Raw genomic sequence first — 14,179 nt, 5'->3', positions numbered from 1 at the left:
TAAAGTCTCCACAATCATTTTTTTTCTGTCTGCAGGTAGGCTTTGAGGATTGTCATGAAAACTTCATTCAGATGTATAAGTTCAGATAGATTGTGTGAGTCCACAAAGTACATCTCCCGTATATTGTGAATGAAAAATGTGGAGTTTGGACTAGACAACTCTGCCTTCTTTGATAAAATAAACTATCAAAATGATAAATACTGTTACTGCAGCTGTAAAGATTCCAAATCCTCCACCAGCACCTCATAGTCAACTCATATTTTATTGCATTTAACAATAAGGACCAGTGGTATCACCAAACTTGGTTGTAAGTGTGTCCCAAAAGCATTTGTTTGCCCTCTTTTTAGGCCTCATCATCTGCTAAAATATTTGTGCAACAAAACCAATCTAAATGTTAAGCAGGTTTTACTGCTTTACTCCTCCCCCTGCTTGCAATCGCACCTCCTTGTCCTTTTCCCTTTTTCTCTAATATGTCCCTCCCTCTATCTCTCTCTCACTCCCCCGCCTCTTTCTCACACACCCTTTCACTACCTCCCTTGACTCTGCTGGAAACAGAGTGATGGTGTGTAATTTAGTCCTAATCACAACATCAGACTAGCGCTGCGATTTACATCCCTCCACCAGCAGAGCCAGTCAGACAGTCAGGAGGGAGATGTTAATGTGAGACCACAGGTAATTACTGTCATTACAGCACGCCACAGATCCTGCCACCGTGTGTGTGTGTTAGTGTGTGTGGAGGTGTGTGTGTGTGTGTCTGTGTGCCGATGCATTGTGAGTGTGGGTGTGTTTGAGGTTTGGAATTGTACAGTTTTATAGTTTTGTGTATATAATTAATAACAGTGTATTAACATGTGGTTTTAGCCAATAAGTTCCCAGCAGAAGTTCTATCACGTGACAGTGCGTCGATGTATGAGACAAATCAGGAATGAAATCCCAAACAACAGGAGATTCACAATATTTATTTCATCGTTGATAAATGTAATTACAATTGATGCCCTGACTCAGTTTACTCCTCAAAATGCAATGATTTGGTTGATCTAATTTCATTGTTCCCACACTTTTTCTTCATTGCTTTATTCGTTGAAATGCAGCGCTTCTTTAATCCAAATGTAATTAAAAGTGTAATTCTTCATCGTGTTATGCCATTTGAATTATTGATTATGTGTCACTTTCATCTTCACAACTTCCTTTCACATCTAAGGCTGCCTATTCATTTGTGCTGATGAAGAGTAATGCCCTTCTTCAACTGCACTCACATCATGGTGACCAATGAGAGTTTTCATGAGTCACATACAGGCTTTGTAAATATTCCGTTAAACCTCACATTTTGAGTTTTTTCCACATCTGTCTTTTTACTGAGAGCTTCCTCCTCAATGCTCCTTATATTATTGCAAATCTGGAGGCCAGTTTGCGCTGGAGGTTTTATTTCTAAGTATTGCAGCACATTTCAGGTTGAGAAATCAAAGGCTTTGTGTCCATTTATCTGATGTTTGGATCAGTTATTAGAAAACTGGTACAGTATTTGATGATTTAGCAGTATTTTTCAATTAGTGAGCACAACCAGCAAGTGTTACACTGTGTATTATACTCCAAAAAACATAAACAAATCCTCTCATGTCCAATTCAAAGATTGTGTGAATAAAATGGTAAACTCTTGAACTGTTCAACTTTTGAACTTTTGAAGAGGCTGTCCTCTCTGTAACCCAGGTCTGATGTGCTACAATATTAGACTGGCTCATCTTAGGTTAAGTTGTAAATAACTTAAAAGCTTACATCTCTGCAGTCTGGCATTCAGCTCTGGGCTTCTTCTTTTTTTTTTTTTTTTTTTAAGCTCAGGCAACTAAATGCTGTTATTTAAGAGGATGCACAAGCAGTGGTCCTGTAGCTCATTGTGACTAATTTATATGATACAGGCTATATTTCAGATATTCTGTTTAATCACATAGATCAACATTCTACACATTATACACATTTTATGAATACTTCAAACATTTCATGATTTATATTGTCCTATAATAACCTTTTGTGTTTGTGTCTGTTTTGTCATACACTCAGTCTTTATCTCATTCTTACATTTAACTACTGATACAGATCAACAGAGAAACGTATTTATTTATTTTTTTACACATAATCAAAATACACATGCAGACATACACACACATGCACAGAATTATAAAACCGCTGATATTTTGACATTCCAGGTTAATCATATGACATTTTTGGATACTTAAATCATGGCTCACATATTGGAAACTTTTTTTTTTTCATGTTTGCCCAAGTCTTTGTGGGTAGATGGTATGCTATATCAAGGTGTTTCCATGTCGATAAGGGTAATGTGTCAGGGTCCCCAGAGTTTAGGCCTGGAAAGGTCCTGACTGATAAGCAGAATGAAAAAGTCAGCAGTTTGTCCAGTGCCATCCCATCGCTGTTTTCACCCCACACCAGTCGTCTCTTCTCTGCAATCTTGTCTTCAGTCTGCCCCCCTCCCCCTCCCCCTCCACACCCCTAACCTCCACCTCACCCCCCCATCCACCATCTTTCCTCCTTTGCACCTGCTTAATACCTCACCCTGCTATTTATACCTGCATCTGCAAATGCCATCTGCTTCATCCTCCATTATTCCCCATTTAACTAATTTCTCTCTTGTATTGCTATTATGCTCTATTTTTGACATTTATTTTCACCCGTTCTTTTCTTCCCATCTATTAGATCCTCACTTATCCCTCTCCATCCTTTATTTCTGTGTGTGTGTGAGTGTGTGAGTGTGTGTAGAATGAGAGGAAGACTTAAATCCCATCTAAATTAGGAAAATGTTAAATGTTAATATTTTATTTTAAAGAAAGCTATATTTTTTACACTGCAAACCTTAAAAGTATATATTAATCATGAATATGGTGAGAGTTGGTCTTCCAGTTTCTGTGCTCTACAAAAACAGTCAGAACAGACAAAGGGTTTTTTTAATTTAGAGTAAATAATTAATTAGAGCTATATAAAGCTTTTTACATTGTTGGCATATTGCTGCCTGTGTCTCAATAGTTAACATTTGGCTCTATATTACAGGTGGACACACTCCGGTCTGAGCTGGAGGTGATGTGGTCAAACAATACAAACCTTCGCCATGAGAGCCAGCTGGTCATGGATAATGTCAACCGTTGGATCACTGAACAAAAGTATGGACATACACACAAAGCGATGTGTTAAAGCAAGTTGTGTTTTTTGGTTGATGTGTGTGTATGCAGTACACATAATTAGACATAATGGCTCATATTTGCATTAGTACAATTGTGTATTTTGAGGTTGACAACAACAACTGTAATTCATTTTAGTGTCCAATGCTGAAAAATGCAATATAGTAACTGGTAGGTGTGTACGTCATCTTAAAAATATTACCTTTACTGTTAAAATTTCTGAAGTCTGTCTTGCGCTTTCAGGAATTCCAATGAGAGCCTCACTGCCCAGATGAAGGCCCAAAACAAGATGCTGCTCATCATCACTGAAGAAAAAGCGTGTGTATTTATTTCAGAGTTAGATTGTTATGTACATGATTAATTAGTTTAATTTTTGTTTGTGTGTCAGCATCTGTATGTACGTGTACAGTATGTCTCAGCCCTGTACAGTTCAAAAAAGGATGACTAAAGATGTGAAGATGTGTCTCAGCTAACTCCTGCAATAGGTCACCTTTCCCATCAGAAGATAGTCTGTGTGTGTGTGTGTGTGTGTGTGTGTGTGTCTGTGTCTGTTTTTTATGTATAGCATGTGTGTTTATGTGCACATGTGTTGGAGTGATTCAAGTGGACTCTCTAATACGAGCACCTGAGACAGTCTTTCTGCATGTCTGCATCATCATAACTCACACACACACACACACACACACATGCATGCACGCAATACACACAGATATAGGCGTGACATATTCCTTTTTCTAGAGATCAAAGTGGTCTAGCCATCTTCTGTCATCCCACCCCCCTGTGGTGCCATACCTCCCTGTAACCCGCCAAGCAGCACTAAAACTGTCTGTGTGTCTGCTTTTTCCTTTCTCTTGAAACTTTCACTCTGTGCATGTGTGTGTGTGTGTGAATGTGGAGAGTGGTTATCATAAGCTACTTTCAGGGACAAATTTCTATGTATAGTCCAGTTATAGTCCAGTTAACTGAGGTGAGTGGGACAAAAGCAATGTCCCTAATTGTGGAACAGCTGTTTTGGGGTCAGTGGTTATGGATAGGGTTAGGCAAGTGGTGGTTATTAATGAAATGAATGTAAGTCTATGTAATCTCCTCAAATGTGTGTGTGTGTGTGTGTGTGTGTGTGTGTGTGTGTGTGTGTGTGTGTGTGTGTGTGTGTGTGTGTGTGTGTTATATACAATTATATCTCATTGAATGTTTCCTTTTTTTATACTCGGCACCTTCCCTGAATATGTAGAATATGATATTTTGGTTTCTGTTCTGATATTGTAAAACAACTGTATGCTTCATATTTGCAAGTTAATAGTACACTAAACATCTAAAAGAAGAACTTCCTTAGTTCTAGCTCTGGAGTCTGACAATTGGTGGCATAACAAAAAAAAGTGAAACAAATAGCCACAAGGGTAAGTGATAAATAGTGCCAGAAATATAGCATTTCATTATAATGGACCATGATATGTGTGTGTTTGTTTGTGTGTCTCAACTGCTGATGATGTCTGAACTGCTAGTTAAAGGCTGTTCTCAGCACTGAGAGACATAAACACCATTGCCGCTGTGTGGCAGAATATTTTGTCTGCCGTGCTAACAAGAGTCTCTTGATGATAACAGTTTCTGTCTTTCTCTGTGCCTGCCTCAGAATGTATATTTCCCCCGTTTGACTCTGCGTCTCCCTCGCTTTGTCAGACATCTTCAGGAGGCTAATGACACATTGAAGGTGGAGGTAAAGAGGCTGAGAGAAGTGGTGGATGAGAAGGAGAGGGAGATGGGACGCTTCAAGGTGAACAAGTGCAGAGAGGAAAAAATTGAACTACAAATAGGGAGAGACAAAAGAGAGTCGATCACAAACAGCCTTGTTTTTCATTTTATAATTGTTTGCAGGCCCAGATCCGAGACAAGGGCGCACGGCAAGACGAGACAACGTGAGTCATCCGTGTGTGTGTGTGTGTGTGTGTGTGTGGGTGTGATTGTGTGTGACTGTACATATGAGCACATATATTTGTGTGTATTCACTAGCTGATCAGAGTTTAGCATTCACATCCAACAAAAGCGTTGCCCACCATGTTTCGCTCTTTCACACGCAATCTAGCCCGAACAAAGCTGATGATGATAATAACAGCAGGAGTGCCAAGTTGTGAATGAAACACCCAATGGGCCTAGCCACCTGTGTGTGCCTGTTTGTGTGTGTGCGTGTGTTATGTGTCTTCTTCAATCTGAATGCGTTATTCATGCTGTGCCTTTAACAATGATTACACTCCAATCAAGGGCCCATCCTCTCCTGCTTGCCACCCCCATGGCTGTCAAATAGCATTCATCAATAGAGAGGAGATATATTTATTATGTTCATTAAGGCAATGAAAATGAATGTGGCACAGATGGGGATTGGGTGTAGGATGGAAGTGAGAAAGGAACGTGTGTGTATGTGTGTGTGTGTGTGTGAGAGAGAGAGAGAGAGTGAGAGAGAGAGGGAGAGGGCGTTTGTGGGGGCACCTGCCTGCAGCAGTACTCCCCATACCCCTAATGTGACCCCCTAAGGTCTCCCTCATTAACAACTCCCCCCCTCCACACCTCACCTCGTTTTACACGCGTACGCACACTCATGTTGCGCCCCTCCCCTAACGAACCACCAGGCTCTGTTTCCAAAACGGATCAGATTTGTTTTGACTGGGGTAGGTTTCCAATGCTATTCAAAGCTGTCAGTCATTTTAATGATATCATTAAGGGGCCGCGACAGAAAGATGAATCACTTTTCTTTGTCTTTTTCTCATATGTGAATGAGTGAGAGAGAGAGAGAGAGAGAGAGATGGAGTGAGAGAGGGAGTTCATATAGATGTATGCATAAGAGGGGTTTTGATTGAGCCGAATATAATAACACGGAATGAGATAAAAACAGTGAATGAAAGCCTCTTCCATAGTGGCTTCCCTTCCATTCTTTATTCTTCTTTTTCTTTATTATGAGGATTCCTAATTTATTTCATTTCATTATTATACCCCACCACCACCACCACCACCACCACCCACCCCACACACACACACACACTCAAACTCTCACACACACATACCCGAAATGCCATATGTATGAAAATCACACATCTATAAGGCAACAGATATGTCATGATATTTGCATGGCAGCCATATACATTCAGTGTATAAATCTCATTACTGGTGGCAAAGGGGATATCTTCACAGTGTCGCTATCACTGACAGCAATCAACACGGTGTGAAGGTTTTGTCATTAGATATGCCTTTATTAAAGAAATTTATTATGATTACATGACCTACTGTTCCAAAGCAGCTGGGGCATCATGGCTTCTACATTGCGGATGGTATTTTGTACCAATAAAACTCACAGAAAGGTGAGGAGAAATTTAGATTGATTAAAGAATGAGGGGATCCTGGAAATAGCAGTAGGGGTAAAGATTCTCACCACAAGCCTCCTTTAGTACTTAAGTGGTAATACTAAGAGGAGAGTTGTAATACATCAGAAGCACAAAATACAAAAAATCTTGGACTGGGTTGTATATCACATAAAAAATAATGTAGTATTTTGACTTGAGAACAATACTTTCTAGCCCCAATATCTAACATATATTACAATAAATACAAAATGAAGGCACTATCTGACCATCAGAACCTCTCAGATTATGTTCATGTTGCTCAATGTGCCTGTAAACTTTAAAAACCTCCTCCAAAGTGCTATGTGTAGCCTGGTGAGTTTTCACTTCCTGTCTTTCCTCCAGAAGTGTTTAATATGAAGAGCAAGAAGAAAGATGAACTCAGACAGCAGTCCATGCAATGCAAAAAATGGATCCTGTTTTGTGCCATGGAGCAATGTTTGTGCTGTAAAGCAACACATAAGGATTGCTACGAAATCCAAAAATGGCAATAATACTGCAGTCTCCACCTAATTAAATGATTTGCTATCAAAATATTTCTCGTTTCACCTCAAAGTATCTCAAATAATATCTCAAAATAGTAAAATACCCATGCAAATTGAAATTCACGCAGTAGTGGAAGCAGAGATTGATGATTTTTGCTGTCGGCACCACTGACTCAGTGACTGTGGTGTGACACAACCCATCTGGGGGGGAAATGCTTTCAGGCATCATCAGTCGCACCACTAACGATGTGCTTCCAATTAAGAGCGCCCAGTGATCACAGCAGAGGATTTGTACAAACACAGAGAACTGAAGAGACAGAGACACAGAAAGAGGAGATAAGACAGAGACTGTGTGTGAGAGGAGAGTCAAGTCTTGCATAAAATTTACAGCAATATGAGAGCAGTAAATAAGAAAGATGAGCGCAAGATTGGAGGGAAAGAGGAAGCATGTAGTTTATTGCCTGGTTTAGAGAGCATGGCAGCTTGGCTTTGACACTAATGACTGTAATTATACACAGACTGATTGGGTTAAGCCACTAATTACACACATCCATGTTTGCGTGTAAACACAGGAACACATGTTTACACAGGCGTCATGCCAAGTGCTCAGCACATCGCTGCATGCCTTCTCACATCGGGCGCATAAATCTCACACAGTTGTCTCAGCGGTGGTGATGTTTCATGATCTGTTGAAGACCACATTACCATTTACGCAAAAGAGTTTAAATCATGTGACGGATCTTTATGCAGTTGGCTCGTGCTTTTTAAGTGTATGCATCCTGTTTTTGCTTGGCTGTAGTAGTGGAAACTCATCCAACACATTTTTTTAAAAGGCATTTACAATTTAAAGGATCAAAGGAATTGCCAGAATTTCCACTTATTAATGTTCTTTGTATCATCATTATGGTGTGAAATTAAAAGATCTGGAAGGGTCAGTTGCAATTACGTTCAGTTTATGAATGTCATTTTCAGGAAATTAGGTTTCAAAAAAAAAAAAAAATGCTTACATTGGCCAAGCTAAATTAGTTAGTTGGTTAATAGGCAGTGATTCAGATTATGTTCTGTCAGCATGTATGGATTTTTTTTTTTTTTAATGAATAATGTTGTCTGTTTTCTAGTTGTACATATTGTACCAGTCTAAAGTTTGATCATACCTTCCCATTCAAGGCGTGAGAAAGTGTGTCAGGTACTGCATGTGGACAAAAATGAAATGAAAAATAAATATCTGCATTTGTCAGGTAGTAATAATAATGATAATGACTATAGCTGTGTGTTAAGTGACACATTTGACAAATCACTCTATCACCTCCATTATTTCAAAAATGTGTTACTGATCATGCACTTAGATGGCTGCACATCAGTACTTCACTACTGGCTTTGTTTTTCTTCTTTGGTTGTTTAGGAAAAGAAAGTTTTATTCAAGTGCTGTCACTCAAAGATGCATCTTTTTCCATATCAGCATCTCAAAAATTTAAATGCATCAGTATGATTGATCTGCCTCAAAATCAAAAGGGAAATAACTGTAGAGCTTGTCGAGATAGTTCACTGGATAGCGTTTGTAGGAAGTAGTGCTACTGCCACTGTTGCTTCTTTGTTGTTGTCTCTTGGTTGAGGTTTACCATCAGTGGTTTCAAGTACATGGGAGCAGAATAGTTTCACTATAACGATTCTCATAAACTTTTCAGACAAAAATGTCAGTTCACATATTAGCATCTTCCTCAAGTGTCTCCTCGGATCTTAAATGTTTTAAGTTGTGGCTAATAGGGCTAAAAGTGAGTGTGTGTGTGCGTGTCTGTGTGTGTGCTTCTCAGCTCACACACATCTACAGGAACAATGATGCCATTTATTAGCGTTTGGATGAGCGTGTGCGTCTTCTCAACTGAAGCAAAACGGGACCGTCTTTCCATCCGCTGCTCTGATAGAAAATCCCAGCTTGCTTTTTTACAAGAAAATTAACATTGGGGAGGTACAGTGGTACTTTAATGGGCTAAGAAGTCTTCAATAAAGTATTTAGAAGGTTTTTCCGAATGCTAACTGGACAGGTTCACTGGGGCGTGAAAGAAAGAGCGTAAAGCGGGGGCAGCAAGCTCTTCAGCCCGTACAGAGCACCATTATCCACCGTCATTAATTTAATAGACATTCCTTAGTCAGCCCTGGGTCTGAAGATAGCAGACCCTAACATTTGTTTGTCATTTCCCAAAACGTTTTTAATAAACAGTTAAAATCTTAAATGGCTTCTTGTACTCTTAATGTTCTCTGGCTGCGGTTGTGTTCGTTTTGTTTTTGTGTACGCTTTCATATATAATTTAATGATTTCTGGAACCCATTTGCTCACCCATCTTTGAGTTTAGTAATAAGTTATTATGAAGATGGTTATAATGAAGATGATGTACGCCAATGTCTTTATGCCCCAGATTTTGCGGACATTTGATTGAAATTGTTTTGCAAGGCAAATTCATATCATTATACTGTAGCAGAGTTTAAAAGTTTACCTTGATGCAAGCAAGTGTATACTTAATATACTTTTTTCTATTAAACTGTACATGAACCAGTTTCTTTTAGTCTTTTAGTTTTTTATCATTGTGCTTTCTTAAACTACTGCGAGATTTAAAGATGTCAAAGTTAATACATCTCATACATTTGTGTGTGTGTGTGTGTGCGTGTGTGTGTGTGTGTGCATATGCTTGTGTTCCAGCATGGAAAAGCAGGGTTGTGTGGCTCTAAATCTCAGCAAAATCGAGGACATGCAGACCAGACTGCGAAGCAACCTGGAGGCCATCAGAATGCTAAATCAACAAGTAAGAACGTGCGCACACACACACGCGCGTGTACGTAGACACACACACAGGGTCCTGACAGTCCTTTTACCCGACAGATACAAACACACACCCACACACCGGCCCACCTGCTGTTGAGCTCACACAGAAGAGGAAGCTTTCATGCGTCCAACTTCAAACACACACGCGCACTTACACACAAGGCGCACACAGACATCCATTTCCTCTTCCTACGATAAAAGTGAAAAGGAGGCAGTAGGGTGGGGGTGTGTGTGTGGTGTGGGGAGCTGGTGGTGGTGGTTGGGGGTGGTGGTGGGGGTGCGGGGGGGGACAAATTGTATCGGGAAAAAGCAGTGACGTTTCTTTCCACTGGTAAATGATTTCCCTTTCATGAAACTGAGAGAGGGATGTATATCAATACAGCCGTGCTGATCTCTCCATGACAGCGTAGGGAAATGGCCCGCTGTGATAAAACAATGTGGGGGGAAAAACACAGAGGAATATTCTGAGGAAAAGCTGACATTTTTTACTGTGTTGAACTTCACAAGAGTCAACAAATCACCAAAGGAGAAAAGAATCAAAAGTACTCTTCAGCCCCCTCAGTTCTCCAAAACTCCAGGGCCTGGGGAACGGCTCACCTGACTTTTGTTAGTTTGTGAAATGGCCTGCTGATTGACGGGGTACGACGAAAGCTGATACTTGAAGTTTTAATATAGTGTCGTTTCAGTGAAAAGCAAACAGTATTAGCTGTGTGTGTGTGTGTGTGTGGGAGAGACACAGAGAGAGAGAGAGAGAAAGACAGAGAAAGGTGGTGCAGTGGAGAAAGAAAGAGCAGGAAGAACAGGAACAGGAAGAAGAGAGGTGTTGTTTAACAGGTCGGGTGTGTAATAGCACCTCTTAATCTCTAGTGTGAATCATTACACACATCGATCCAACATGGACAGTCTACACACACACAAGCAGAGTTGGAAAGGATAGGATATAGACAGTTCATTTACACAAGGCTATTCCCTTCACTGTCCACTGGACACACACTCACGTACACACTCACGCACACACATACAGATATCAGTAAGGAAGCTGAATGGAATGTCTCAGTTTATCTATGAGAAAGGCGTTGGGTTATAAATTTGGTCTGTGTCTCTGCTTTGGATCAGTCTCATTTACTCATAGTCACAACCGCTTTAGTGTACAGCCACAGGCACAGGCACATGCTGTATTAACACTCAATATACAACGTCGTAGGCACACATGAGATACATTTCCACTCAACTGTCAAGCAAATTTCATGCAAACTTTGAAAATGTCACGCAAAATTAAATGCAAATTAAGTGAATTTCCATCAGCTGGGATGAAGATGGGCATCAGAGGGGGAAAAAATGATTCTTTCAAGACTCGATTAGCATTAGGCAAAGTGTTATTGTTCTTTAGTGTCAGCTAATGTCCAGGCTTTTTCATGCAAAGATGAAAAATGAATGCAGATTAGACGATACACAGCAGAGGTATTGCACAGTATTTCAAAATTTCAGACGTTTCTTACGTACTGTTGGACAATGGCTTTCGAGCAATTTAGTGGGCAGATGGTCCTACACCAACTGAGCCAAAACTCAGTTTCCAAAGTAACTGAAAAACTTTTTTTTTGCCAACATGGTTAAATTTCCTTTTTCTTATTAAGCTTTTCTAGCTCAGTAATTTTCATAATTTGTATTAAAATACTTGAATGGAAACCCAGCTATACAAATGAAAAAGTGCAAACACACTCATCCTCCAGCATTAAAACACCCCCTCCGTGTCTTTCTGTCTTTCTTTCCCACCCCCCTCTCCACCCCTCCACCCCCACCCACCCCACACTTATACACATCCTTTTCATCCAAACATATGCACACCAGTTCACCCGCAGTATGTGAAGGTTGAGGAGACAAGCTGTGATTTTTAATTTCACCCCCCTCCTTTGCAATTAGAAAAGCATCCAGAGCTACCAAAGACGAGGAAAATTAAACAGGTCCCCTTGAATATACAGTTAATTATAAATGTCAACCTCAGTGTTTTTCATCTAGAAATTCTATTGCTTTTGGCATAACATAAAATGAACACGTTTTCATATGTTTGCCTGTTGAAGAAGTAAATACTCTGTAAGCGTCTTAGGATAGTTTTTGACACATCGACATGTCATTGGCTCTTCGAGGGTTAAGCCTAAGACCCAGCTATTTCTAGTCATCAGATGTAATACATTTGCTCAGATTTATTGAGCTTGTGTGTGTGTGTGTGTTTATGTGTGTGTGTGGGTGTGTGTGTGTGTGTGTGTGCGTGCGCATGGTGTCTGGAAGGGTAATGTTAGCGTAACCATCCGGAAATGTGTCTGTCTCATCTCCGTTTGTGTTTTTCCCTCTCCCTCAAACACACACAAACACACGAGCACACACACACAGACGTATGCATACACATGGCCAGACATGTCGATGTGACATCATTCTTGAACCGCAGCTTTCACACAGACGCGTAGACACACACACACAAAAAACAGATGTGGATGAGTGCAACTGTCATTACCCGACATGTCTCTTTGTCTCTCCATCCTTTAACTTCTTATTTTACTCTTCCTCACAGCTAAAAATATATTATTTCAAATCTCTTATTCCTTTTCATCTGCCTTATTACAATTTTTAGACTGGCACATTTTGCATATAATTACCGCACTTTACAACAAATGCAAATGCTTTTATATTTTTTTGCATTTAACGCCACTTTTTTTTTTTTTTTAAACTCACACTCCTCCCCTGCCTTTACCCAAATGTCCTTGTCAAAAAATAAAACACCCTCAATTTAGCTAGTCTGTAATTGTGTTTCAGGGAGTCCAATCATGTTCTGACGATGTGCGATTTGTTTTGTGTCACGGATGATTTTATGTCAAATCGACCTCTAATGATCGCTTAAATTGGTTGTTTTCATGTAGAAATTTACACCGTCGCATGACTCCCACTTGCAAACATTTCAAACTGTGAACAGAATACTCTCCTGAAAACCCCTTCGCAATTTTCCATTTGCATTTCTGTTTCAACAGGCATGAAAGCAACTGTGAAAGATGAATTAAGCACTTAATGGGATGTCGGCTACTTCATCAACATGATAGCTGTTGACTTTTGATGATTGATATTTATTGGTAACTTCAAATTAGGTTTTGTAATTTGGTTGATTTAACTTAATTGTAATGTTTAAACTTGCAGATTTTTTTTACTTAAAACTTGCCAAAAAATAGTCCCTCTTCATTCTCTTTTCCTGCCTCAATCTGTTTCATGTTGACCCATGCAGGTTTTGTTTCACAAATATTATTCTTCTCTTTGTCCATAAATGTCTCTCTCCCTCTCTCTCTCTCTCTCTCTCTCTCTCTCTCTCCCTCTCTCTCTCTCTCCCTCTCTCTCTCTTCCTCTTCCTCTCTCTCTGTGACTGTGTCTCTCTCAATGTCTCTTTCTTTCGCACTCCAGTTAAACGCCCTCAGCGGAGAGAATAAGCGGTTGCGTAGGCAGCTGGAGGAGGAGAGGTCCATGCGTAGACAAGTGGATCGACTGCTCCCTCCGCCTCCCAGCACTCTTCCTCCGTTCACCTCCCCCATTCCCCAAGTGCCCACCCACCTCCTCCCTCCGCCTCCTTTCCTTCATCCCTCCGCCTCCCTCATCCCTTGAGCCTGGAACGAGTGAAAGGGGACACTGATGGGATTCTAACCCAAACCAAGCTGAGCAGAACTGGGGAAGAGAGACCAGGTGAGTCCCAGGCTTTGGGTAAGAACTTCCTGGACCAGGCCCACTGCAGAGTGATCTGTCTCAGCCTCTCTGGAAGATGGTTGGTCTGGGAGGACAAGCAGGGATCTGACCAAATAAAGCCCCCAGAAGACTTTGACCTGTCATGACTTTTTGAACCCCAGCTCCTCACCAGGGAGCATACTCAGTATGAGGTTAATGTCCTGCAGGTCAAAGTCAAGTCCCAGGGTGCTGTTTGCCTGAGGGGAGCTCTAGAACCAGAGAATAATGGAACTCCCTCGAATCTTTCATAAATTCACCACACTCTATGCTCTTACTCTGTCTTACTCTATTACTATGCCATGAAGACTTTTAGTTCAAGAACAGATTCAGTTTAATAGATTTCAAATCTACCTTACCTGACTGACTCAGAAAAGCAGTTGATTGCATCCTCATTGCTCAGTATCATTAACATTAATCACAGCATGAATCATTTTTTAAACAATGATCTTGTTTAATAAAACTAAACACTGACATTTTTAACCACACTTACTTGAAAATGACAATGGCTCTAATGAAGTGTAATCAGTATAATTTAACTTAAATAGG

General features: G+C 40.3%; 1 protein-coding gene across 1 annotated transcript in view; it reads left to right on the top strand.

Moving 5' to 3' along the window:
- The window catches only part of LOC128382335 (myosin-11-like), a 95,149-nt gene extending 81,409 nt beyond the window's left edge, over positions 1-13,740 (top strand). The window contains 7 exon segments of the mRNA XM_053342335.1: positions 3,061-3,170; positions 3,432-3,506; positions 4,866-4,959; positions 5,061-5,101; positions 9,755-9,857; positions 13,319-13,409; positions 13,412-13,740. Of these exon segments, the coding sequence (XP_053198310.1) occupies positions 3,061-3,170; positions 3,432-3,506; positions 4,866-4,959; positions 5,061-5,101; positions 9,755-9,857; positions 13,319-13,409; positions 13,412-13,740 (843 nt within the window).
- The last annotated feature ends 439 nt before the right edge of the window (positions 13,741-14,179 follow it).

This window comes from Scomber japonicus, chromosome 21 (assembly GCF_027409825.1).
Source record: "Scomber japonicus isolate fScoJap1 chromosome 21, fScoJap1.pri, whole genome shotgun sequence".
Classification (NCBI taxonomy): Eukaryota; Metazoa; Chordata; class Actinopteri; order Scombriformes; family Scombridae; genus Scomber; species Scomber japonicus.
This window is presented reverse-complemented; position numbering and strand designations above follow the sequence as displayed.